Raw genomic sequence first — 27277 nt, 5'->3', positions numbered from 1 at the left:
TTATATGTTTTTTTAGATTACTGTAAACACGTAGTAAGGGAATGGGGGGGGGAGGCACAAAGTTTTAGAAACTTGCTAGGAGCAAGTGAAAGCTTTACTAATGGTTGAAGCTGTAACTTCTACATCCTGAATTTGGCACCAAATGGACCATTAAATAACAACAGTAACCTAGCATTGTGTTTCAGCCCACGCCAGGCTGCAGAGTGCAGCTGTCTTCATTATGCTAAAAATGAATCTTTATCTTTGAACAGGAACTTGTTACTTTGTTAAATACATGTGTTTAAAAACATGCATACAGAGACAGTAGCTCTGTTTAACAGTACAAACAATGAAACCTTTATTGTTTAATAAAATGTAAACAAAAAAAAACCTAAATTAATTAAAATGTTATTGAGCAGCATGGAATGAATATGGTGACGAAAAGTCCAAATGTATTATTTTTGAGGGTGTCGAATCTCAGGAGGCTATTTTTTTTTTCATATACAAATATATGCATTTTAAGGAGTTTGTCACGGCTGGGATAGCTGTTTGCAGAAGGAGGACCCAAGTTGCAGACACAAAGCGGTGATGAGAATTACAAAGTAAACTGAACTGGGAAAGCCAGTAAGCTGACCTAAAAACATAACACAAAGGGAAGAAATGAGGCGAGAAACAGAGAGACACGGAGAAACACTAAAATAACACAGACTGACACCCACGCTATACACACACACACACACACACACGCACGCACGCACACACGCACACACGCACACACACACAAGGTAATTAGGAAATGACACAGAGGGGGGAAGCACAGCTGATCCTAATCACAAGATGACGGGGAAACACAAGCTAAACACAGTTAAGTCACACACGGATCTACAAAGTAAAACAGGAAGTTCCCAGACAGAATACAAAATCAGAATAAAACTAGAACACGAGAAAAATAATCAAAACAAAACCACTGCGTGTGCAGACTCAGGACCATGACAGAGTTACTTAAATACAATGAAACAATAATATTTTTCATGTTTATTCAGAATAAAATTGTTAATTTAAAAATTAAATACCGTATAAAAGCTTCTAATCTACTGGTTGTGAAACAGAGGCTTCTCTATTGGGTTTTTCCAGGTGAACATAGGCCTCAAAACACACAACAAAGGATAAAGGGAGACTGACACAGTATACAGACGTAGCTGGCAATGGAACAACAGGTGGGAAGACAGCTAAAACTAATCGCAGATTAAAGAGACAGGGGAACCAAAACTGAACAAAACACACAGGGGAAAAGGGAATATTAAAATAAAACAAGAAGCCATGAGCACTGAGACCAAGACTAAGAGACACAAGCTTGACACAGAGTCAGAAGCCAAAAACGGAAACAAGATTGAGGGAACAGAATGGGGATATCAAAAGTGGATAAACTACCTCTCATTAACATGTATCTAACTGTATCTAATTGAGTTATTTCCACCAATTTTAAATGACAACTCAACTTTTTAGCTTTGTATTTCAACAAAAATTGAGCTGAACTATTCCAAAACCGAAAGTAAACTCTCCCTAACAAGTCCACTTTATTGCGTGCTCACAGGTGTTTTCTTATCAGTGGTTCATGGTTGCTTAAAGCCTATGTCTGTACTTGGCCAAAGAGGCAGAGCATCATTCAATCCTGCCAGCTGCCTATCTTGGTAGCATTTTAAGGATGACAGACTCCACTTTCTCTGCAGCAAGACAGCTCATAACCTTTTAACAGTACAATAACACCTCCTGTATTTCAGAAGGTAATATTGTTGTCAATTGTTTTACCTGCTGTAAGTTTATTATGTTAAATCCCAACTTATCAGTCAACAATTTTTTTTCCAAAGATATTAGCACAGACCAAAACTATTGTGTTGATAATATAATGATAACCGTCAGTTTTGCCACATTAGTGTCTGGATCATCCCAGTTTCTCTTTTTAATCTGATTAGAGCAAGTTTACAAGTTCCTGTAGAAGCAGTGGCAAATCCAGCTGTACAAAGTGCTTTATCAGTTTGTGTTTTCTTTTTTTCAAACTCATACTTTTTTAAACTTCCTGCATCTGTACATGTCCTTATTTACATTACTAAAGAGATGGCAAACATTTCCTTAAGAGATGTCTAAAAACAAAGACATACAGAATATTTTTTTAATCCTGGGGGAAACTATCTTGTTACAAACGCTCACTAAAAATATAAACATGAAAGACAGAAAATGTAAACTCTATCAAAAATAAGTAAAACTACAGCACTTAAACTGCCATGTTAAATTAAAATGTACAATACTTTGGTTTGAAGGATTTGTCCAATAATGGCCGTAACTTTGACACAACCTCCTTTCTGAAACCTCTGTCAGAGAGTCAAGCTCCCCACACCTCAGCATAGAGGATGGCACTGGCCACCACAGACTGATAAAACAGCCTTAGTACAGATGTTAAAGGACCTCAGTCATCTCAGAAAATAGAGACAGGTTTTTGGATTTCTTATAGGGATGGATGGAAATACTGGTCACTGGCGTTCCAGCTCCTTAACAGTTCCCTTCTTTGTCACATTAAGCTACAGATGATTTTATTTGCACCACATAACAAAGTTGTCACTCTTTCACTCTTTCCCAGTGTTGGGCAAGTTACTTTGAAAAACCCAGCCAACATGTATATATGGGCCCCACCTGGGTTTTGCTCGGGCTGGATGGGTATCATGTGGGCATGGGCTCAAACTGGGCTTTTTTGTATGGGGCCTACTTGGGTTTTTCACATTAAACCCACATGGGCAATCCCAAGTGGGCACTTTTAGTAGGTCCTTGCTGGGTCAAACATGGGAAACACTTAACTTGGTCCAAAATGGGAAACACACGTAGGACCCATTTAGGTTTTCCACCTGGGATAGACATGGGTAAACACAGTCATTTAAGGATAGGCTGTTGTTGTGTGCCCCAGGTGGGGCAAAGTGAGGTAATCAATATATGTTTTAGTATCGATGACAAAGGTGGGGCCCACCTGGTCAAACTAAATGGGTCGCACATGGGCAATGCAAGTCAGACCCTGAAAACATGTCTATGTGGAGCCCATATGGGTTATGTTAAGTTAATATGGGCTTATATTTTTGTTATGACCCAGGTCATTGTTGCCGTGTGGTGCTGTTACTCGCCACACCATGCGGGGGCATTGTTTGTACTCTGTGACGTCTGTGTTATGTAAGTTTCCAGGTGGAGGCTGGCCATTGGTGGAAGAGGGAATGAGGCCAGCTACAAATTGGGACCTGACTGGGCCGGTAGACTCCCCTACTACTTCCTGTTTCCAGTGAGCTGTGCTTTTGGGGCCCTTCGTGGCGTGTGACAGAGCTAGGCTGCAGTAAAAACAGTTTAGAGAGTCGTATCTGGACATGGTAGCTGTAGGGGTGGGAAGCCGTTTCTTTTACAACCTTTTTCTCCTGTTTCGGGTAGGGAGACAGGTTAGAGGTTTGTATTTTCTTTTGGGGTTGATTCACTATAGGTAAGTTAGTTCTGATTCATTTCCAGTGTGTTTTGTTTGTTGTTTTGGCCATGCCCACCCTGACGCTCGCTACCTGTCAAGTTAATAAAATGACTAGTCATTGTAAAGCTGTGGCTGTGTGATTTACTTCTTTTTATTATTTTTCTTGTGTTGCACTCCAGCCCCCCCAGGCCGGTGTGTAACATAATTGGGGGCTTGTCCTTTCCCGTTTGTGTTTTGTGGGGTTCGTGTAGGCGTGTGGTGTTTTTTGCGTTGTGTGCCTATTGTTTGGTGGCTGGTTTGTGTTGTTGGCTGTTTGTGTTGGTGGAAGAGGGAATGAGGCCAGCTGCTGGTTTGTGTTGTTGTTTGCTAAGACTCCTACCTTGCAGCAGTTGAACAGGTGTAGGAAGGAGGATTTGCTGCTTATTGCCGGCCGTTTTGATGTGCATGCTCCGGTGGTGGTGAAGAAGGACGAATTGCGGCGGCTTATCACTGTGGCCTTAGGGGAGCGGGGCCTATTGGCGGGTGTGGCGGTTGCCAGTGAGGCGGGCGAGGCTGCTGTGGAGCCACTAGCTCCTTTACCTGTTCTTTCCACTACTCCTCCTGTAACCTCTTCTTCTGTAGCTCCTCCTATTCCTACGGTGGGGACGTCAGCTGAGGAGCTCCAGCTGATGCTCCACATTAAGGAGGTGGAGTTGAGTAATCGCAGGTTGGAGGTGGAGGCGATGCACCTTCGGGTGAGAGCGCTAGAGCTAGAACGCCAGCCTCCGCCACGTAGCCCTACCCCTGCGCCACCCACACCTGGTCTCACCCAAGCTCCCCATCAAGATTTTGATGTGGGTAAGCACATTAAATTGGTGCCACCCTTTAGTGAGTCTGAGGTGGATTCGTTCTTTGCTGCTTTTGAGCGTGTTGCTACTGCGTTGAAATGGCCGGAGGAGGTCTGGGCCTTGCTGCTGCAATGTCGGCTGGTGGGTAGGGCTCAGGAAGTGTGTGCTAGTCTCTCGGCAACTGAAAGTTTGGATTATGATGTTGTTAAGGCTGCTGTGTTGCGTGCTTTTGAGTTGGTGCCTGAAGCGTACCGTCAGAAATTTCGGCAGTGTGAGAGAGGGGCTAACCAGACTTATGTGGAGTTTGCGCGTGAGAAAGGTCTGCTTTTTGATAGGTGGTGTCAGGCTAGCAAGGTTAAGGAGTTTGCACAGTTGAGGGAATTGATGCTGTTGGAGGATTTTAAGGGGTGCCTGCCAGAGCGGGTTGTTGTCTATTTAAACGAACAGAAAGTTGACTCCCTTGCAAAGGCAGCAGTCCTGGCGGATGAGTTTGCCTTGACTCACAAAAGTGTTTTTTCGCCTCCGCCGCGTCGGGGCCCTAGAGTTTTGCCTGGGGTGGGGGGGGGCACGATCTCCCCTGCTTTCACGGCGTAGCCCTACAGTGGCGGGTGGGGACCGCAGATGTTTCTATTGTCATGAGCTCGGTCACCTCATTGCTTTTTGTCCAGTGCTAAGGGCAAAGGAGGTATCGCAGACTAAAACCACATCTGGGGTGGGGCCAGTACAGTGTTGTTCTACTGTGGACCGCCCTGGGCCAGTGCCAGATGGAGTTTTTCCGGTGGAGATAGATGAGGTGTTCAGACCTTTTGTCTCTGTGGGTTCTTTGTCACTGTCTGGTGATGCAGCGGACCAGGTTCCAATCACCATATTAAGGGATACGGGGGCAAAGCATTCTGTAGCGCGGCGTGGAATTGGGCCTTTCTCTCAGCAGTTGTATTGTAGCTCTGATTTGTTGGTGTGGGGGATTAAGATGAGTATTTTGCGCATGCCGCTTCATACTGTTACCTTGACCTCGCCCTTTGTATCGGGCGCAGTGCGGCTGGGGGTGCAAGATCAGCTGCCAATTGAAGGCATTGTTCTTATTCTGGGAAACGACTTGGCTGGGGGAAAGGTGTTTCCGGCCACTCCTGAAGTCACTGAATGTCCTACTCCGGATCTTTTGTGTCATACCTCTTCTGGACTTGGCAACTCCACAGTTTTCCTGGCATGTGTGGTTACACGTGCTCAGGCTCGTCTGCTTGGTGACGTGGTGGACATATCTGAGACGTTCTTGGATGGTTCTGACTCACATAATAGCCCTTCCCCGGAGGTAGACGGTGAGAAATCTAAGGTTTTTAGTGTAGTATCAGAGGACTTGTGTTTGGCGGTGAACAGGGAGCAGCTCGTTGAGGCTCAACAGTCTGATGATACTTTGTCTGCCTGCCGATCTGCTGCCTTGCAGCAGGTGGCTGTACCTGGTCCTGCGTCCTACCAATTTGACCACGGGGTTCTGTTGCGCAAGTGGACTCCGGTGTCTGGGTTAGAGGGTGATGTGGTCACTCAGGTTGTGGTGCCGACGGAGTACCGACCCCAGGTTTTGAGTCTTGCCCATGAGCATCATCTGTCGGGCCACTTAGGGATTAGAAAAACGTATGACAGAGTGCTCCGCTATTTTTTTTGGCCAGGGCTTAAATCTGATGTGGCTCTTTATTGTCGGTCCTGTCATGTTTGTCAGGTGTCTGGCAAGCCCAATCAGGTCATCCCTCCTGCCCCTTTACATCCTATCCCTGCAATAGGTGAGCCCTTCGAACACATCATAGTGGACTGTGTAGGGCTCTTGCCAAAGACCAAGGCAGGTTACCAGTATGTACTTACCATAATGTGTGCAGCCACACGGTTTCCAGAAGCTATTCCATTGAGATCGCTCAGGGCAAAGGCCGTTGTGAAAGCACTAGTTCAGTTTTTTTCTACATTTGGGTTACCGAAATACATTCAAACCAACCAGGGATCTAATTTCCTGTCTAGGGCTTCTGCTCAAGTTATGTCTGAACTGTCTGTTAAGCACCGGGTGTCTAGTGCTTATCACCCAGAAACTCAGGGGGCATTGGAGCGATTCCACCAGACTCTAAAGGCCATGTTGCGGAAGTACTGTGTTGAAACTGATTCAGAATGGGATGTGGGCCTGCCATTGTTGCTGTTTGCCATTCGAGAAGCCACACCAGAGTCCCTGGGTTTTAGCCTGGCGGAGTTGGTTTTTGGACACACTGTGCGTGGACCCTTACGTCTGCTCCAGGAGAGGTGGCTTGCAGACCAGCCGAGACCCGCGCACAATGTACTTGATTATGTGAGTTTGTTTAGGGAGAGGTTGCACGCTGTGTGTGAGTTGGCACGTAGCTCGCTTTCTAATGCCCAGAGTAATATGAAGGAGAGGTATGATAGGAAAACCCTCAAGCGTACCTTTCTGCCTGGTGAGCATGTTTTGGTTTTCCTACCAGTCGTGGGTTCATGTCTTCAAGCTCGCTTTAGTGGTCCTTATGAGGTTGAGCGCCAAATCAGTGACACAGATTATCTGATTAAAACCCCAGATAGGCGGAAAAAGTCCCGGGTCTGTCACATCAACATGTTAAAGAAATATGTGATCCGTGAAAAGAGTCATACTGACGTGGGCTCCCCTGTTGTGACGGTGGGATCACCCCCCCCACCAACCTGAGGTGGATGGGTTGCATGAGCACCAGGGACCAAGTTCTGGGGCACGCTTGGAGAATTCTAAAATCCTGGAGGATCTTGAGGCTCACTTGTTTTACTTGGATGAGCCCCTCAAGCAGGACATGTATAGTCTGATCTGTGGCCATACCATGCTTTTTAGTGACAAACCGACTCAAACCACCGTGCTTGAGCATGATATAGATGTTGGTGACCACAGACCCATTAAGCAGCATGCCTACCGGGTCAAGTTATGTACAGTATATTGTTTATTTATAATATACACTGATTTACAGTTTTTACCTGAACAGTTTTTAGCATGTTGCCTGTTACAACCTACCTCCAGTTACAGCTTTTTACAATTACAGTTATCAACAGTTAAAACTGCTGTTTGAACAGTAATCAGATATATCAGCTAAACAATTAAAATCCCAGAAATCTGCAATCTGCAAAAACAAGCAAAAAACAAACAAACAAAACACATGGGAATTTCAGATTTCACACAGGTGGTTGGTTTTTACACTCTGGAAATGGAATGAAGGTGAGTGTTAATAACCCTCTGGGGTCCAAACGCTGTACCTCCAAATCACATGACTGGTTTAAGCTGACATAGCAACAAGCTGCAGCCACGCTGAGTCTTTCAGCCTGTGTTGAAAGTCCAGACTTCATAGTATACACCGGTTTTTAAATTTTAACTACAGGTCAGTAAATCCAGAGTTATGATTAAAATATATATATATAAGCTATGCTTTTTTCTAAATACTGTCGTCACGTTTTTTTTGTTGTTGTTGTTGGTTTTTAAACGTTTTCTAAGGACAGCGCGACAACAGTAAAGAAAAAAAAGCCGCCTCTCTCCTAAAAAAAAAAGTGAGATTTGGATGTTTAGGAAGAGGGTAAAGTTTTGAGAATGACGGTAACGGCAGCGAGAAAGAGCGAGCAAGTGAGAGTGAGTGAGTTTTTAGATGTGGGAGATTTGCGACATTTAGCGTGGAGTGTGTAGTTAGTCTGTTGTGTAGTCATTGTTTTGTTTTGTGTGTCAGCGAGGGCACTAATGAATGTCACAAAAGCACATTGCAATGTAAACACTCTCACCAAGTAGAAAACCAGCAGAGTGATACATCTCCTGCTGTCAGGCCTGCAGGGTTATCCCTGTGGTGTTCTCCTCTGTCATGTGGTGGAAAAACAGTTTTTTACTGGCACACATCATTTGTTTGTTCTCTCATTTTAGTTATAATATTTTGAAATGGTTGTATAAAATAAAAGGACACCAGGTGTATTGGCTGCATTTTTAGATAAATAGTTGTATATGTTTACAAAATGTGTGCATAAGTTTTCAAAATGTACAATTTATATTTGCATTTCAAGTTATAAAAATAATTTACTCAACATGTGAAGAATTTTATTTTATTTTTCTAACAAAAAACAGTGAAACTTAAGTTAGACCTGTGATGTAAATGAACCGTCCCATATTGTGTAGCTTTCTGGATTGTATACTCATTGGGCTACATATTTATATATTATGCAGGCTATACAGTACATGAAATCAAAATTCACATGTTTTATGTCACTGAAGTGTTTAATTATGTGGGCTACAGAAAATAATGAAGTTACAGGCGATATTTATATGAAAAACATGTATAGTTAGTGCATTCGAATCATTTTAAGAACCTGCATATGTGTTTGGGGGAAAAAGGCTTTGATTTTGCCACCCCATTTGATTTCTTTGCCACCCTCATGCCACCCTGAGAAAATTTCTCTAGATCTGCCCCCTGGAAGTGAATTTGATTTTGCTAAGAAACTTCTCCAGTTACTCTGAAGTCATGGCAAAGACAAAAAAAAGGACAGACTATTAATAAAAAAAATGTACACCCTTTACAGATTTCCAGTCCATAACTAACATAAAGAGGGAAACCACCCTTTACACTTATATTCACACCTGCAGCGAATTTAGAATCACCAAATCCCAACAAACATGTGTTTAGACCTGCAGAACAGGGACCGCTGCACTGTGCTGTACCCAAAGTGGACCATCTGTAATCATTGTATTTTATTATAATTATACAGCACAGAAGAAGGATCATTGCACCATGAAAATAGCCTATGCTGTGCTTACTTTACTTGTTTTTGTCAAAACTGGGCCACACGCCAATGCAGAATGACAAGTGCACAAAGAAGTTTCAAGGCACACAAATAGCCTTTAAATCTAATCATGTATGATAATTATTTTAAATGACTGATCATTGATTATGCAGCACTATAGAATTGACTAGACTTGGGCACATTCCTTGATTTCTTATAGAAAGTCAGCATATTACGATCTTGTGTATCATCGAATTAAAGGTTACACCAGAGATTACTTTACTTTTATTTTTGATTCACTTTTGTCACTGATAAAAGTTTGAACTGGAATTCAGTGATTAAGAATTAATCAGCAGTATGTTGTGTCGACACAGCAAAGTGTCTTGCCAGATATGCATGTGACTGATATCAACTACTGGTTGTAATTTTAATGGTGGATTTGATTCACTCTTTTGTCAAGAAGATGTGTGCGCCATCCTCATTAGTTCTTTTTAAAGCCATTGTTGAAAATTTATGGCAGTTACATAAGAACACAATTAAAATCCATCTAATAACATTCATATATTTGACTGTCTGAGGTCTAACCCGGAGCGGTCCTCAGCAGGAAAAGGGTGGAATGCCCACTCCTGGTCAGGAACAAGTCGAAGATCCTCGAAGATCCCACCAGAGGAGCCTCTGCTTCACAACAGCAGCTGTTATTTTTAATTTTTAATATAATCGTTCTGTCCTGTAAAATTAAACATTTCTAAAGAGGATCACTGTTTCACTGTATGGTTTATTCTTTATTCATGTAAGTAAGAGGAAGAACATAATATATATATATATATAGTATATACATTGGGTGAATGTGCCGTAGTAGCAGCAAGCAGGTGGATTCTGTACATTAATATGAATAGACATCTGACTATTTTACAGAATAGACAATAATGAAGACAATAGACAATAATGAATAATGAATAATGAAGACAGCTGTGCTGTGCAACCGATTGAAAGCAGAAAATATAATGCTAGGTGGTTGTTGTCAGTGTGCCCTCACTCAATGATCTTGTTCCCTATTTAATGATGCGTTTGGCACCAAACTCAGGATGTTGATCCAACCGTCAGTAAAAGTGTTTTCACTTGCTCCCAGCAGAGGGCAGTGCTTTCCTCTGTTCTCTTGACTATGATGCTTTAATGTATTTCTACATTAATCTACAGAAACATTTATCAGTGCAAAGCTGTTTAGAAGATACTTACAATAAGCTGTCTGTTCCAAAGAGCTTGGAGAGAAAGCGAGTGGACTTTTTTCATGAAGACATTTCACCTTTCATCCGAGAAGCTTCTTCAGTTCTAAAACGAGCTGAATAAGATTAAATTTTGAGGATGAACTGTCCTCCTGAGGTCTCCACATTCTCTCTGCCAGTCAGATGACTTGTTTCATTGACAAATCCAGCACACTTCAGAGCTTCACTAGCACATCCAAAGACTCTTTTATAGATATATATATATGTATATATTTTATAGATTCATTCAATTGTTGACCAAGTCCTGGGTGAAGACCCCTAAATCTGTAACTTTAAGAATTTACCAATTCCTCTCTCTCTCTTTCACTGGTAAATATCTTAACAAGCACATTGTGTATTTCATTGTGTAATCACATTAAATGAGGGAGCTGTTCATATTTTTAAACTTCTATACAAATACTAAAAGCCTTTTTTGGAACAAAATCTAAATTTTATGTTGGTTTATGATGACTGATAAAAGTTGAAGGCAGTGCTACACCCAAATGTTCAGTGTTTATGGAAACGTGCCAACTTGGTTTAATCAGTGTGAAAAGAGAAAATGGGATGTGTTACTTAACATTAAGCTAACCTTCATTTCAGTTTGAAAAGTCCTTGTTTTTCATGATTAAAGTACATTTTAATGTAATATTCCATGAAGCATCTCTGTAATGTTTTCACAGGTGTTTTAAAATTAAATCAGTCCCTCAGTCTCCCAGGCCTCTGGGGTAGAGGTACCAAGCTTGCATATGAAACACAGATTTTGGTAAATATTTAATAAATTATAACCTAACAAATCTTTCAGTTAACATTTATGCACTGTATTAATTTATCGGACAGTGCTTGGGTATATTGTTTATAATCTTCTATAGAGACATACTGTTCTACATTACTGCCCCAATGTTTTACTGTTTTGTGTGTTTATACCCCAGCTTCCTCTTAATGGTTTACTCAGTTATAGCTACTAATAAACTCATAGTTCAAAGTCCTCTCTGAAAGCTATGCAGTTCATTCTCACTACTTTACTTTTCATTGTTCTTACAGAACAAAACACTGCAGGTATCTGTACACCATCCAGCCTCTTCATACTGAAAGCAATGCTACAACCTGGTCACACTGATCAATTGTTTTCAAAATGAAAAAATGATTAAAAATGTAAAAAGTCACTGGGGAATTCTTATATGTGAAAAATGATCAAATGCAGAAGGTTTTGAACATCCTGGTGGTTTATTCAGAATAGAAACAGAAAATGAGAAAATCTTGACACTAATGTAGCAACAAAAAAAAGATTGTTTCTTTAATCAGCACAATGGATTCGGTCTCAACTAAAAAAACTTGGGTTGCATTTTTGTTTCTCTTATGCTAAGTGTATAATGTTTAGCAACTTTTAAGCATTCTCTAATGCTAACGGTATATTTAATTCATGTAGTTTATGCAAAGCATTGTTGTCTTAGGGGGGTCATATGATTGTTGGAGTTTCTCTTATTATCGTGGTGGTCTTTACCTTACAATATAAAGTGCCTTGAAGCAACTGTTGTTGTGACATTTTATTATATAAATAAAACTGAACCTAACACTGACGAGGGTTCCTTCAGCTGTGATTTGGACAAATTCTTTGAATTCTCTCAAAGAGATCAGCAGATATAGATCTCATGTATCTGGAAAGTAATTGTGGCACCTACACATTAATAACATCTATCACTTCCCTCTTTGAAGAGGGAAAGCTGGACAAGGAGTCCTACCGGGCTTGGTTATCCTCTGGGACTCTGGAAGCAGCTGATAGGTACCGACATGCCAAGCGGAATGGCTGAAGCAAAAACTCGGTGTGGGAGGAGTTCTGAGAGGCCATGTAAAAGGACTTTCAGACTGCCTCGAAGAGATTCTGGCAAACCGTCAGGCGACCAATCTCTGGGGGCGAGGTCACTGAGGCAGTTAAACAACTCCTTGGTGGCAGGAACCCTAGGGTGAATAAGGTCTGCCCCGAGTTCCTGAAGGCTCTGGATGTTGTAGGGCTGTCTTGGTTGACACGCCTCTACAGTGTTGCGTGGAGATCAGGGGCAGTAGGCCTGGACTGGCAGACCGGGGTGGTGGTCCCCATCTTCAAGAAAGGGGACCGGAGGGTGTGTTCCAACTACAGGGGAATCACCCTCCTCAGCCTCCCTGGGAAAGTCTATGCCAGGGTGCTGGAGAGGAGAGTCCGTCCGTTAGTCGAACCTCGGATGCAGGAGGAACAATGCAGTTTTCGTCCTGGTCGTGGAACACTGGATCAGCTCTTTAGGGTGAGAATAGTTTAGCCATTCGGGAGGGGCTCAGAGTAGAGCCACTGCTCCTCCACATCGAAAGGAGCCAGTTGAGGTGGTTTGGGCATCTGACAAGGATGCCTCCTGGGTGAGATTTTCCGGGCATGTCCCACCGGGAGGAGGCCCTAGGCAGACCCAGGACACGCTGGAGAGATATAACCTCTCCAGTGTGTCCTGGGAATGCCTTGGTGTTCCCCCGGACAAGCTGGAGGAGGTGGCCGGGGAGAGGGAGGTCTGGGCTTCTCTGCATGGGCTGCTGCCCCCGAGACCCGGCCCCTGATAAGCAGAAGAAAATGGATGGATGGATGGACTTCCCTCTTTGTTTTTACAAACAGCAGATTTCACTGGAACTGATTGTTGATGACCTCAGCAGTAGGCGTCACAATCTGTGACAGATTGTTGCTTAAATGCACTGACATATGACTGATTTAGACTGAACAGTGAGAATGGAGGAGACAAATGGTGGTTTTCAGACACTTGTCTATGAAGACAATTTGCATGAGGAAGAGTATCCTCCTTACCATCAGTCTAACAGGATAAAAGGTATAATAATTCAAATTTTTATTCATTGCACTCCCATAGTCAGGTTTCTGATTCTTTTGATTGAAGTAGGTTTTATAGAGTTAAGATATAATGACAGGACATGATGATCTGAGACAACTACGTGTAAGGTTTACATGCTCTAACAGGATTTTTCTAATCATAAATAAAGAGTACAGAGCAGATGTTAAATAAACTACTAGTAAACAGTAATATTAAGTCCTAAAATGATCACATTTTACTCTTTTAAAGCTTCAACCAAGTTATATGTGTGTTACCTGCCTTTAAGTTGAAAATTGATAATGTTCTGCCTGTTTAGTGTCCATGTTCACTATGAGTCCTGGGAGACGCCACAGACTGGCTGCAGTGAGCCTGGCGCTTCTTGCTGCTGTTCTTCTGATACTGGATGTTGGCCTGGGGATCCACTGTAAGTCATTATGAGTTACATGAGTGCACATAAATGTTTTCATTATTAAATCATTTCTTTTTTGCAATTTAGCAAATGGTTATCAAACTTTGCCAATAGTCCAAAAACAAAAACAAACAAACAAAAAAAAAAACTGTAAAAAAAAAAAAAAAAAACTTCAGAAAAACTGAAAAAAGTCCTGGTAACTTTTCTGCCAGAACACCTTCTGTTTTTTTTGTTTGTTTGTTTGTTTGTTTTAGTACACAACAAAATTGGTTTTTATCCTTTTCTTTTTATTCGCGTCAATTCCAAAACTGTACTAAAATATGCCAGCATCCATCTCGTCATAAAATGACTAAACAATAATTTACAATCTTTAAAATTTGAGCATTTTTATTTTCCTTGAAATGAGTTTGTCCTCATGTAAAGACATGGAAGTGACTTCAAAGTGTTGTCTTTAAACAGGATACCTGGCAAACATTAACAAAAGATGTAAGAATATTTAACAATATCCAGAGTACATTTAAGCTAGAATCACTGCCCCGTGGTTCTTTTGATCAGCCAAATTGTTAAGCTGTGGTTTCTATTCTTGTCTGTCGAATCATTGCATTTACTTCATCAATGAAGCCGAGACTACTTTATCCTAGATTAACACTGTAGGATCTCTACCTTACAATATGAAGTGACTTGAGATGAGAGTTGTTGACAGCTAAGCGGTGCTACATGAATAAAACTGAACAGATCAGTGATCCTGTGATTTAGGTTTATTAGAATAAAAAAGATCGATGACTGCAGCCCTCTCAGCACAAGGCTGACAGGACTTTCCCCCCATATAATAAATAAATAAAACACAGAATAAAACATTAAAACAAAAAAGACAGATTACTATACTAAACTTCCAGATAGACTGCATCTACTGGATTTGTTTTGTCTATGCTTGCCTTTCAAAGACAGTTAGGAGCAAAGTACAATTAGAAGTGTTTCTTCTGATGAAAACTTTTCATCGGCAGCAAAGGCATAAGGATCACTTAAATGGATCACTTAAACTCCGGTTCATGGCGCACATCTTTTTCTCTGCTGCGCTAAAGATGCTCTCAGCTGTTTAACTTTAGGGATGGAGAAAAGTTTGACATATTTCACGACCGTTAAATATTAGCGAGGCCTCTGAGAATGAGGTCAAGTAAAAATCCCTGCTTGTGCTCATGGACCCTAAATTTCAACAAATAAGACAATAATACGACAAACTGCTGAGTGACACAAGAGTCTAGGGGAAGGGCAAGCATGAAGTGAGATGCTGTGTGTGTGTGTGTGTGTGTGTGTGCGTGTGCGTGTGTGTGTGTACACATGTGCTCACACATGTTGGTACCTCTCTCCCTGTAGCAAAGTCCTGAATAAAGTCTGAATGTTCAGTCAATCAAGATCCATATGAGCTGTAAAGAAAATAACCTCAGCTTTTTCTTGGATGTTCAAAGTTTTTCAGTTCATACAGGAACATCAGCAGTCTGGGTGAATGTATCGCTGTTTACTTCCCCCGTCCCATTGAGCCTGGTCAGGATGTGTTCAGAGGAAAAAAGAGGAACAGAAAGACATTTTAAAAAGTTAGGGGTTTTTTTTTGCTCTTGTTTACTTTTAAGCCAAAAATAAAATGAATAAAGCTACAAGGTTTAATATTGAGAAACTTGAGGTGGAAAATGACTTGAGCATTATATAATTAAAGTAACATACATTGAACATACCATCAAAAAGTAAAATAAATCATAACATTAAACTCACCTTGTTTTTGTAGAGAAGTTGATCAGGCTTTTGCTTCATCCCCTGAGACCAGCTGCACTGAATCATCACCAGCTTTTGTCCTCATCCTTTTCGCTCAGTGAAGTCTTTCCTTTCCTTGGCCATTCCTCTGCCAGCTGCCTTTGCACTGGAAAACCAAAATGTGTGATCACAGGTTAAGTAAAGGATATGTTTCCAGTGCAGGATTTAGAGTGCCCCATTTGGTGATAGCTGTTGAGCAACATTTCTAAGGATGTTGAAGAAAGACAAATATTTCTGTTTACTATTAGGCAAAATCATCACATAAATCACATTTTGAACAAAAGTTAGAGCGAAGGCACAGTTACAGGGAAAATGTGTCTGTCTGCAAATGTTGACTAAACATTTCTATGTGCTACAACATGGACATAATGATTAAATGTACTGAGGTGAGTAATTTGCTGTCAGCCTGCTTATTGATTCATTGTACTGCTGCTACAATGATTTGTACACATCTTGGAAATCTACAATAGCATTTCTAAATAAAACTGATGATGTACAATGTTGTCAAACCACCTGATTTATAATATTGTTACTTAAGAATAAGAAAAGTAACAGTCTTCAACACTTGCAGACAACAAACTCACAGATTCTCATCTCACGCTCGATGATACCGAACGCATCAGCAAAGAGCTCATCAACCTCCAGGATACTTACAAGACTGCAGTGGAAACCATGAAGGATGCCAGGAAGCAGCTGGACAGCGAGATGAGCCGTCAGACACAAACCAACTGGGAGCTTGAACACCAGACAAAACGAAGCAATGACTATAAAAGTCAGATTGAAAAAGTTACAAAGGAAATTGAAACCATGAGAACACGCTTATCAATGCTTAGTAAGGCCTGTTTCATTGTTTCTGTATATGATAAAATTGTAAAAGCATAATGATTTATTTCATAATTTTTTATAAAGGTGGTATTATTTTTTGGAAACAGGCGATGGCTGCAAACACTGTCCTGCAGGATGGATTTTAATGAACTCTGTATGTTACTATTTCCCATTGAAATCAAATGAATTCAAAACATGGAAGGAATCCAGAGACTTCTGTCAGCTGCAGGGAGGAGATCTTATAATCATAGACAGCCAAGATGAAGAGGTTTGTTAATATTTCTGTGGAGCGGTGTTCATGTAGATTTCTGAAAATTTATCTTTGGTTTTATTTCTTTTTTTGTTAGAACTCAACAGTTAATTACTTGATAAATCATCAAGCTGCCCCGAGACAAACTCGTGACCTGGTCTGGGAGTCTCACGTTCCTCGCCGTGTGAGACCTTGGATGCCTCACAGAGACCCTGAGTTTCTGGATTGGATAAGCAGAAGAATAAATCATCAAGATACGCCTCATCCCCCAATGGGCTTCTGGATCGGACTGAGAGACGTCCATGAGGAAGGGACTTGGAAATGGTGGGATGGAACATTACTTGCTGAAGGGTAAGAGTTTAGTGTCATTTAAAACGACTGCTTTCATTTCAAACATGAAGAAATATAAACATAAACAACAAAAGTGTACTGTACATTGAGTTGTCTCCAACAACACTACACAGCTTATTTTACCTGCTAGCATGAGTTAGGAGGCATTATAAACTTATTTAATCCAATCCCTTTTGATGCAATTAAAATTATCAGCTCAATATCATCTATACGTACAGCAATGACATATATGCACATATATGCATACATACAAATACACATCTCTATATACACATACATATGTAATGCAATATGCAATGCGCAAAGCCAAACAACAATCTACATTACTACAGCCAAAAGGGTGTACCCGGCCTTTTCCGCCTACTGTGGTTGGATAGGCTCCAGTACCCCTGCTACGCTAAATTGGTTAAATAGAATACAACAGATGAACATATACATTCGTACTTCTACTTTTTTATGTTTTCATGTTGTTTTAATTATACACTTAGTCCATTCTCCACATACAGATATACAAAAACGTCTTCTTGGTCTTTGAATACTGTGCATCTTTTCATTTAATGTAGCATGTAATGTAAAATTTGCTGGAAATTTCACATTAAGAATGAAAAGTACGTAAAGTAAAGTTTATATAGTTCTTTTTAAAGACATAAAAGCCACAAAGAACTGTACAAAAGTTAAACCACAATTAATATCAAGGGAATAATTTTTTGAAAAAATAAATAACAAAAGAATGTCAGGAGGAGGCCTGATTAAACGTATACACACGGTGAAACTTGTGTAAATCAGCAGTCAGTTGTATTTTTCCTCCTGAAGAATAAATTACATGAATAAGATAAAAAGTGAATAACGATTAATGTGGATCGTGTGAAAGGAAATCCTGTCTCAGCAGTGTAACTTGTCGTTTTCTTCAGGTACTGGAACGATGGAGAGCCAAATGATATCAACAATGAGGACTGTGCAGCGTTGTATCCCAAAGCAAACTTCTACAAGAGCTGGAACGACGTTAAATGTGATGCCCAAATGAAATGGATTTGTGAAAAAGCAACAAAACCACTGAGCTAAAATATCTGCAATAATGCATCACAATCTTACATAAACACAAGTTGCTATCAGACGAATCTCTGTAAGCATTTAATAAACCTTTTAGCATATTAGCAAATCTTACAGCTAACATGAAAAAGCATTATTCAGCACATTTATATAAAGTAAACTGCTGTTTAAAACTGTTTTGCCCATGTGTGTACCCTGTATTTAGCTACAGCAATGCTACAGTAAATTGTTCATCTAAAATATATACAGACTTACAGTGTTTTACATTATTAACACAGTATTAAACCAGTATGTCTGTTTACACCTCATCTGCTGATGAACACATTAAGAAACACTTGTGCCTGGTAACAATTAAAACTGCAGCTTTAATAACCTGTTTCTGTTAGTCAGTATTTTTAACTGTAGAAAATATTTTGGAAGGCTAATAACATATTTCTGGAATATTTGAATTATATAAGACTTCAACTTAACTGGGTTACTGGATCATTTAGAAATGAGATCAAGCATGTTGGTGAGCATCAGAAGGGATAATAAGTGAATTTTGTGGCTGCTTCCTGTTATTCATTTTAGGCCTGACAGAGTAGCTGCTGTCCATCACGTGTACAGCGCATGATATTATCAGTTTACTTCTTTAAAAGAGTTAGAATATGTTCCTCTAAAAATCATAACTTTTGAAAAACAGTTTCTAAGACATCCGGTTCGTAAATGTCAGCAACAATCTAAATAAAGAGAGAGCACATCTGCAGAGGGAAAACAGTGTCTGAGAATATTTAATGAATCATATATTTCACATTCAAAAACTAATTTCTGAGTGTGCTAGGGCAGCATAAATGTGACAAAGGTGAGGGATGTATGAAATATTCTCTTTACCAAAATAGTTTAAACTCATCTTTATTTAAACTTCTTTAGTTCCTCAAATGAAGTCTGCATTTCAGTCATTAACTGTCATCACAGGGATGCTTTTTACCAAATTTTCAGCACCAGTAGTGGCTCATTTGAACATTCTTTCTAGTTATGGTGCTAAGCTTTCCATCTCTAGGTAGGTCCACAACAAGTTTAGCACAAGACACGGTGAGACATGAATGGGCAAATGAATGGTGGTAATGAGGAGACCACAACCACATGTACCATTCAATAATGTGCACAAATCATTGTGAAATTCTGCTTACTGAGCTTCAAGGTGCACTTTTGTGGCATTTACGTCTCTTTGGTTGAGATAAAAAAAAGCCAGAAGATGGTTACGACTGAACAAATGAGTCACAGGATAAAAAGCACAACAAAAGAGGAGTTTGATGATGGATGTGGCTAATGTGATCGTACTGCAGTTCAGATTTTCAGAATCTTAAATGAGCTGGTTGGAAATGTTAAGTCTAATTATTGAATGTTGTCATTGTGTTTCTTAAATTTGTAAGGTGTTAGTTCAATCTATTGGATCAAGACATTCCTTTGTCTCTGACCACCTCTCCAGCCACTCTGTGCTGGGGGAGGATTATTGTAGACACATCCCTTGTGAAGATTCTGTTTCTTGTGTGGTAAGCTTCCTGCCCTTTTGTGGCTTCACTGTGTTGTGCATGGTGAAACAATACAATACCATATATTGGGTGTGGGGGAGATTACCATTTTATGACTAAGGATGTTGTTAGAAACAGTTGGAAGTCACGCACACAGAGACACATATTGTTACATGACACACACACACACACGTTCTTGCACATGCATACAGATGTTTACACATACACACACATAGTGCCTTGTCTTAGAACCATTTGGGGGTTTTACGGTGGGAGGTGCTTTTGCTGTGATGTGTATTGTGTGAACTGTTTTCCCAATAAAAGGCAGCAAGCGGAGGCTGACGTTGGGGTCAGTCTGCGGTAGGATTCAGAGTGCTTTCTGAGACACCGGCTGGGTCTCCCTTGCTAGCAAGTAAAAGATGTTCGTCTTGTTTTTGTTGTTAACGAGAATAAGTTGCTAAACCAGCGGGGCTTGTGGAAACACAGACCCAACAGGAAACATCTTGAATACAACTGTAAACTTCTGAAATTAAAATAATATTTTTCTATTCATAGCTCCTGTAGTCTTCAGTGATGAGTCAATGTTACTTTACAGTTTCTTACTAGACAATTTAAATTCTTTATGGGGATGATCATGCTCGACACAAACATCCACTTGAAATAATTTCATTCGGCTATGAAAAAACTAATGTGTACTGAAACTTCTCAAGCTGTGTCTCACATGTCATGTAACTCGGTCTTTAATTTGGAGATGGTACAAAAGAGCTCACTCCCAATAATGCTGCAACTTGGTTTTTTGGGACACCACCTTGGAGTTGCCCTATGACACTGTCCCTATCCAGATCAGTCAGCCATGGCGTGCTAGGTGAAGACCTAACTGACCGCAGTAGCCCCAGTAAAGATGCCCCTGAGACAATCCAGCACACAAACAGCAGGGTGCAAATTGCTAGCAGGAAGGGCATACATGGAACGCCATAACAAGGTGGCCGGCGTAGTAATCTGAAACATCTGTGCCCAGTACGTCCTGGAAGTCCCAAGGTCAAAATTTTAGATGCCCCCTATGGTGGTCGAGAATGACAAAGCTAAGATCCTGTGGGACTTCCAGATACAGATGGACCGAATGGCGATAGCTAACAACCAGACATAGTAGTGGTAAACAAGCATGGCCATAGTGATACACGTAGCGATACCAAAAGACAGCAACATCAGGAAGAAGGAACACAAGAAGCTTGAGGAGTACCAAGGGCTCAGAGAAGAGCTTGAGCAGATGTGGAGGGTGAAGGTAACAGTGGTCCCAGTGGTAATCGGAGCACTAGATGCAGTGGTTCCCCAGCTCGGCGAGTGGCTCTAGCAGAACTAACAATATTATAATGGAAATCCCACAGAGGACTGAACAAGGACTCAAACTGAAAGTGTTTTTCCAGTCATCTCAAACAACTGCAAAATATTTTGAGGTTGTAAAATGGTGTGTTCTAAATCATTTTATTACTTATAAGCCTTGATGATGATAGTTTTAAAGTAAGATTTAAGATAATTATCATATATTGGCATGTAAAAAGTGTAAATCAACACTTTATGAATGGTATTCTGCTGGTAGTCGTTGGAGTTCTTGGGATTAACTGTTACTATGACAGTCTACGTGACAAAAATACAACTTCAGTTTCCCTTTTCTGTAGAATTTCACAGTCCGATCACCAAAAAAATGAATGCTGAGCAACTATATTAGGGGACAAGGGGATTTTACATGTTCAAAAGTACTTTGAAATGTATTTTGAGGGTATTCATGGAAACATACTAATGTGGTGATTTTTGATCAGCATTGGTGTTTGTTCCAAAGTTTAGTTTGATATTAGATATTTTACATTATAGACACGCACACAGATGTGATGTGATCAAAAATGAAGAGGAGGCCAAGAAGGTACTAGAGCATGTGATTCTCAAACTTTTCACAATGAGTACCACCTCATAGAATATATGGCTCTTGAAGCACCACCCTTGTGACCGACATTAAAGTACAGTAGTATAGGCCTATTTAGCACCACATACAGTTTACACGAGACAATTTTATTTATTATATGAATGTTATTTATTTTAACTGTCATAAACAGGATGGAACAAGTGATAATAATAACAACTGTACTGCAATAAAACATTCACAGCAGGTGGGAAATCCGGTCTTATGTGATGACATATGAACAAACTACTCTGCGTTTATCAGGGCTGTTGTGTTTTCAACATGCTTTGATGCTTCTATCTTGTTCTATTTAATCTGAACAAGCCCCCCAAAAAGGGGGGCTAACCATAGCTGTGTAGCTAGCCACCTTGTAGCACATTATTATATACTAGTTAGCCCAAATTCAGTAGCCCTACAAACACCGCTGCTGTTGAGTTTTCTCTCTTCATTTATGTCAGAAGTGCTAACAGAGCTGTACGTTTTAATTTTTGCTGCGGCGATTAAGCTGCTGGATTTTTGGCTTCACGACCCTCCTTCGTGGTTTGTGCATGTCAAAGCCCAGTTTGTTCTTCGTGGTGTTTCAGCTGTCGTGTCGTCGTGTCGAAATACCATCATGTGGTGGCCTCGCTGGATCCGCTGTCCACCCGCTGTGTGATGACCCTCCTCCCAAACCCCCCCACCCAAGGGAAATACACCGTTCTCAAGGCACTGCTGCTGTGGCGCTACTCCCTCTCCAATGCAGAGTGGGCCGAGAAACTCCTCTCTCTCTCAGGCCTGGGTGATGGTATCGCTCTCGAGCTCATGGAGAGCATGCTGTGATTGCTAGGATCGGATGACAGTGGATTTGTCTTCACTCACCTCTTCCTCTGACAGTTGCTGCTGGCCGCGAAGGATTACCGCTAACTCGCAGAAGAAGCAGATCGCATTCGCCTGGCTACCAGAAGCTTTGGCATCCAGGCAATAGTTCACGACTCACTAACGGCATCTTCTTCATCCCCACCGATACTCCCGAGGACCACCAACTCATTGATGGTGCCTGAGATTTTGGTACGGTGGGAAAAAGCTGTGTTTTTTCCATCAGCGTTTTGGCACCTTTGCATACCTCTGCAATGGTATATTATTTAATCTTAAATTTTGGGGGGGAGATTTCCCGCATACCACTACAGGGAGCCCAAGTACCACCAGTGGTACGCATACCACAGTTTGAGAACCACTGTAGTAGAGCATGTGAACAAAAACCATAAACAATGAAAAGTGGATATTGACCATCAATGATGGAATATTACAATTTTTGCAGCATTCACTGACACAGTCAGCATACTAATTGCATGATCACTGCAGCCTCCAGCATTCGTGGCATTACGCTTATGGCTGGTTAGGTGTTAGGATTATGGGTTTAAGGTCAGCATCTTACCTCATGTGAAATCATCACTTTTAATTTAAGACTTTACAGGACAGCTTGAATTTTTACAAATATTTTAATTAGCCAAAACTCAGTTTTTCATATAAATGTCCCAAATTACAGAAAAGATTCATTTTCATGCTAAGACCAGGTAGTGATCATTCCAGGCTTTTATCGATCTTGGTTTTTCAGATATTCATGTTAAAAATAATTGCCTCATCTGGTCATCAGTCATTCCATTCACGTTCAGACTTTGCCTCTGTCCACTCAAGTAAAACGGGGTGGAAAGGGGCAATGTTCAAAACTATTTCCTATATAAAACTGAAATCTGCAACAATCATTATATATATTCAGACTTTGGACCATAATAATTTTATGCAAATCAGAAATGGTCAAGCAGAGAATGTTCAAAAACTTTGCTGATTGGAGATAGAATGACCCTGATAACTTTTATTTTATTTGTTTGATTAGGATATTGGGGGCTGTGAAGCATTGTATCCCAAAGCAAACTTCTACAAGACCTGGAACGTTGTTCCGTGTGTTACCCAAATTAAATGCAAAATAGCAACAAAACCACTGAGCTAAAATATATGCAATAATGCATCACAATCTTACATGAACACATGTTGCTATCAGACAAATCTCTGTAAGCATTTAAGAATTTTTTTTAGCATATTAGCAAATCTTACAGCTAACATGAAAAAGCATTATTCAGCACATTTATATAAACTGCTGTTTAAAACATGTTTTGCCCATGTGTGCACGCTGTATTTATCTACAGCAATGCTACAGTAAATTGTTAATTTACATTGCATACAGACTTACAGTGTTTTACATTATTAACACAATATTATACCAGTATGTCTGTTTACACCTCATCTGCTGATGAACACATTAAGAAACACTTGTGCCTGGTAACAATTAAAACTGCAGCTTTAATAACCTGTTTCTGTTAGCAGCCTGTGTACAAAGGGAAAGATGATATATAGAGAGTCAAAGTCATTATTTATACTTTAGTCAGTATTTTTAACTGTAGAAAATATTTTGGAAGGCTAATAACATATTTCTGGAATATTTGAATTATATAAGACTTCAACTTAACTGGGTTACTGGATCATTTAGAAATGAGATCAAGCATGTTGGTGAGCATCAGAAGGGATAATAAGTGAATTTTGTGGCTGCTTCCTGTTATTCATTTTAGGCCTGACAGAGTAGCTGCTGTCCATCACGTGTACAGCGCATGATATTATCAGTTTACTTCTTTAAAAGACTTAGAATATGTTCCTCTAAAAATCATAACTTTTGAAAAACAGTTTCTAAGACATCCGGTTCGTAAATGTCAGCAACAATCTAAATAAAGAGAGAGCACATCTGCAGAGGGAACTACCTCGGTCATATTTAATTAAATATGTCCGTATTTTGTGGTTTAAAACCTATTCTGCCAACCGATTTGAGATCTACTCAATCTGAAGCAGTCTGATAACTCAGGTAAACATGATACTAAGATGCAAACTCAACAATTACAGACAAAAAGTTTTCTACGCAAAAATAAACACAGTAAAACAATTAAGAGTAATAAAAAAGTGATCATTTCACATGAGGTAGTCTGATACAAGATGCTGACCTTAAATTCATAAGCCTGGAGGCTGCAGTGATCATGCAATCAGTAAGCTGACTGTGTGAATGAATGCTGCAAGAATTGCAACATTCCATCACTGATGGTCTTTAGCTGCTCAATATCCACCTTTCATTGTTCATGGTTTTTGTTCACATGCTCTAGTAACTTCTTGTCCTCCTCTTCAGCTTCGATCACATCACATCTGTGTGTTTGTGTCTTTAATGTAAAATATCTAACATCAAACTAAACTTTGGAACAAACAGCAGTTCTGATCAAAAATCACCACATTAGCATGTTTCCATGAAAGGCTCAAAATAAATTTCCAACATGTAAAATCCCCTTGTCCCCTTATATAGTTGCTCAGCGCTCATTTTCTTGGTGTTCGGACATTGTGAAATTCTACAGAAAAGGGAAACTGAAGTTGTATTTTTGTCACGTAGACTGTCATGGACACAGTTATCCCAAGAACTCCAATGACTACCAGCAGAATACCATTCATCAAGTAAATGGAAAGCGTTGATTTACACTTTTTACACGCTAAAATATGATAATTATCATAAATCTTAGTTTAAAACTATCATCAGGCTTATAAGTAACAAATTTAAAGAACTTAAATTTTCTAGTAAGAAACTATAAAATAACATTAACTCATTAGTGAAGACTACAGGAGCTATGAGTTTGAACTATTAAATTATTAACATCTATTTTGGTGAAGAGAATATTTCATACATCCCTCACCTTTGTCACAATTATGCTGCCCTAACACACTCAGAAATTATTTTTTTGAATGTGAAATACACGATTCACTAAATATTCTCAGACACTGTTTTAGTCATTGCATTCACTTTCAAGCATTGTCTCTGGCCACCCATTGTTGCCTCGGGGTTCAAATTGGTGGATAGAGGCAGTGTTCAAAAAATGAATCCTAAAAATATTTCATATATGAAACTAAAGTTGACTTCAAATGCTCACTCCAAATAATGCTACAATTTGTTTTTTTGGGACACCACCTTGAAGTTGCCCTATGACATTGTCCCAACCCAGATCAGTCAGCCATGGCGTGCTAGGTGAAGTCCTCAACTGACCACTGTAGCAGGGTCTATGCTCACAGGTACTGCTGATCAGGCACCAATCAATGTGCCTGATCAGCAGGTCTTCTGCGCTCTTCTGGACAGAGATCTCGGATGTCATTCCTGGGATCTGCTGGAGCCACTTGCCTAGCTTGGGAGTCACTACACCTTGTGCTCCAATTACCACTGAGACCACTGTTACCTTCACGCTCCACATTTTCTCAAGCTCTTCTCTTATATGAATACTTTTTACGTATTGTCTGTTACATTCTACCTCTGGTTATAGCTTTCGACAATTACATTAATCAACAGTTACAGCCAATTACTGTAGAACTGTAGTTTTATCAGTTAAACAGGTAAAAATGATGTATGGATGTTTTATTAAATGCATAATTAGCAATTTTTTTTTTTTTTTTAATTTCAGCGAGCCACAATTTTGCAACTCATAAAAACAAAGTACTAAACAACATGTCATAATGTAACTGGGATTATAGGGGTGATAATAGTGGATTAATAGTTAATTTATAAATTAGATGTTAATTAATTGCATGTGTAAGTGGATTTTGTTGTTATCATATAAAGCTGCACTGTCTGTTTCCTGCTTTATAGCTAAGGTAGACTAATTTATTGTAAGATGTGCTGTCAATTTACTTCTTCAAAAAAAAAGAGGATATGTGTTTCTTCGAAAAAATTGCATCATAGTATCTGTTAGTAGTTTCTTAGACAAGTTTTCAGAAGTCAGATCTAGAAAAACAAAACAAAACAAAAAAACATAAGAGCACATTTGCAGAAGGAATGAAAATTTGAACTTGTGTAATAGCTTGTATTTTTATTATTCTACTAAAACAGTGCGATATGAAAAATATAGTGAAATCTACAGTCTACACCAGCGGTCCCCAACCCCCGGGCCTTGGACCGGTACCGGTCCGTGAGTCGTTTGGTACCGGGCCGCGAGAGTTGAGGCTCAGGTGTGAAATGTATGGTTTTCAAGGTTTTTATTGGTTTTCAGAGTTATTTTGTTATCGTTTTTATTGTTAACTCAGTTTTCCTGGGTCTTTTCACGTGTGTTATGAATAAATCTTCTTTTTTTTCGGTACCGGTACTAGTTTTATTTTGTTGTATTTATCCGCGACACCTTAAAGGCCGGTCCGTGAAAATATTGCCGGGAATAAACCGGTCCGTGGCGCAAAAAAGGTTGGGGACCGCTGGTCTACAGTATACAGTATGTCTACAGTAATCTACAATCTATACAGTATGTGGTTAACTACATCTGTACAGTAGTCATGACAAAAAACTAGCACTGGTTTAAACTTTTAGAAGCATCAGGATAACTGATTTATGAGAAAATGTCATTTCAAGCAGGACCCTAGACCGGGGTTCACCAACCTTCAACAGGGACATTTTAGCCCCTCCGACCGTATTCTGGGACAAAAACAGCCGCATGCGCACTCGTGCTTATGTGTCTGTAGTGCGGCCGGGGGGGGGGATGAATAGTCCGTTTATACCTAATACAAGAATAATAAGATTTCTTAATAAGACGAAGAGCTTTTTACTTTCAAGAACTGTTTTATAGATGCTATGAAGAGGAGGGAAAAAAATTGGAAATTGGAAAATTCATCAAATAGAAAATAGTCCACTTTCAAATAAATAAAACGTAGCAGTGGCCGAATAGTTTTAAAGTAAAAAGAATAATCGTGATAACTATTTGTCTGTAATAATGACTTCAGTTCATTTTAATGTGCTATCATCTTCTGTTTTTCATCAAGCCGCAGGCAGCAATCAACCGTCCAGCCCTGGGCGTAAAAAAAATACAAAAGCTGATGGTGGAAAATATACATAGATAGTTATTGAAAAACAACAGAATATTCT

The 27277-nt window shown here is 39.9% G+C and overlaps 1 protein-coding gene across 1 annotated transcript; it reads left to right on the top strand.

Moving 5' to 3' along the window:
• The first annotated feature begins 13065 nt into the window (after positions 1-13065).
• LOC146366179 (uncharacterized) lies at positions 13066-18209 on the top strand. Its single transcript, XM_084915767.1, has 6 exons — positions 13066-13162; positions 13479-13586; positions 15949-16209; positions 16310-16470; positions 16550-16803; positions 17715-18209. Exons 1-6 carry the CDS (start codon positions 13066-13068, stop codon positions 17863-17865), a joined length of 1032 nt encoding a protein of 343 aa, XP_084771893.1. The 3' UTR covers positions 17866-18209.
• Positions 18210-27277: the final 9068 nt, after the last annotated feature.

Source organism: Perissodus microlepis, chromosome 19 (assembly GCF_051167445.1).
Source record: "Perissodus microlepis isolate ML-2025 ecotype Zambia chromosome 19, ASM5116744v1, whole genome shotgun sequence".
Classification (NCBI taxonomy): domain Eukaryota; kingdom Metazoa; phylum Chordata; class Actinopteri; order Cichliformes; family Cichlidae; genus Perissodus; species Perissodus microlepis.
The sequence above is the reverse complement of the archived record's forward strand: the minus strand, read 5'-3'. Positions and strand labels throughout refer to the sequence as shown.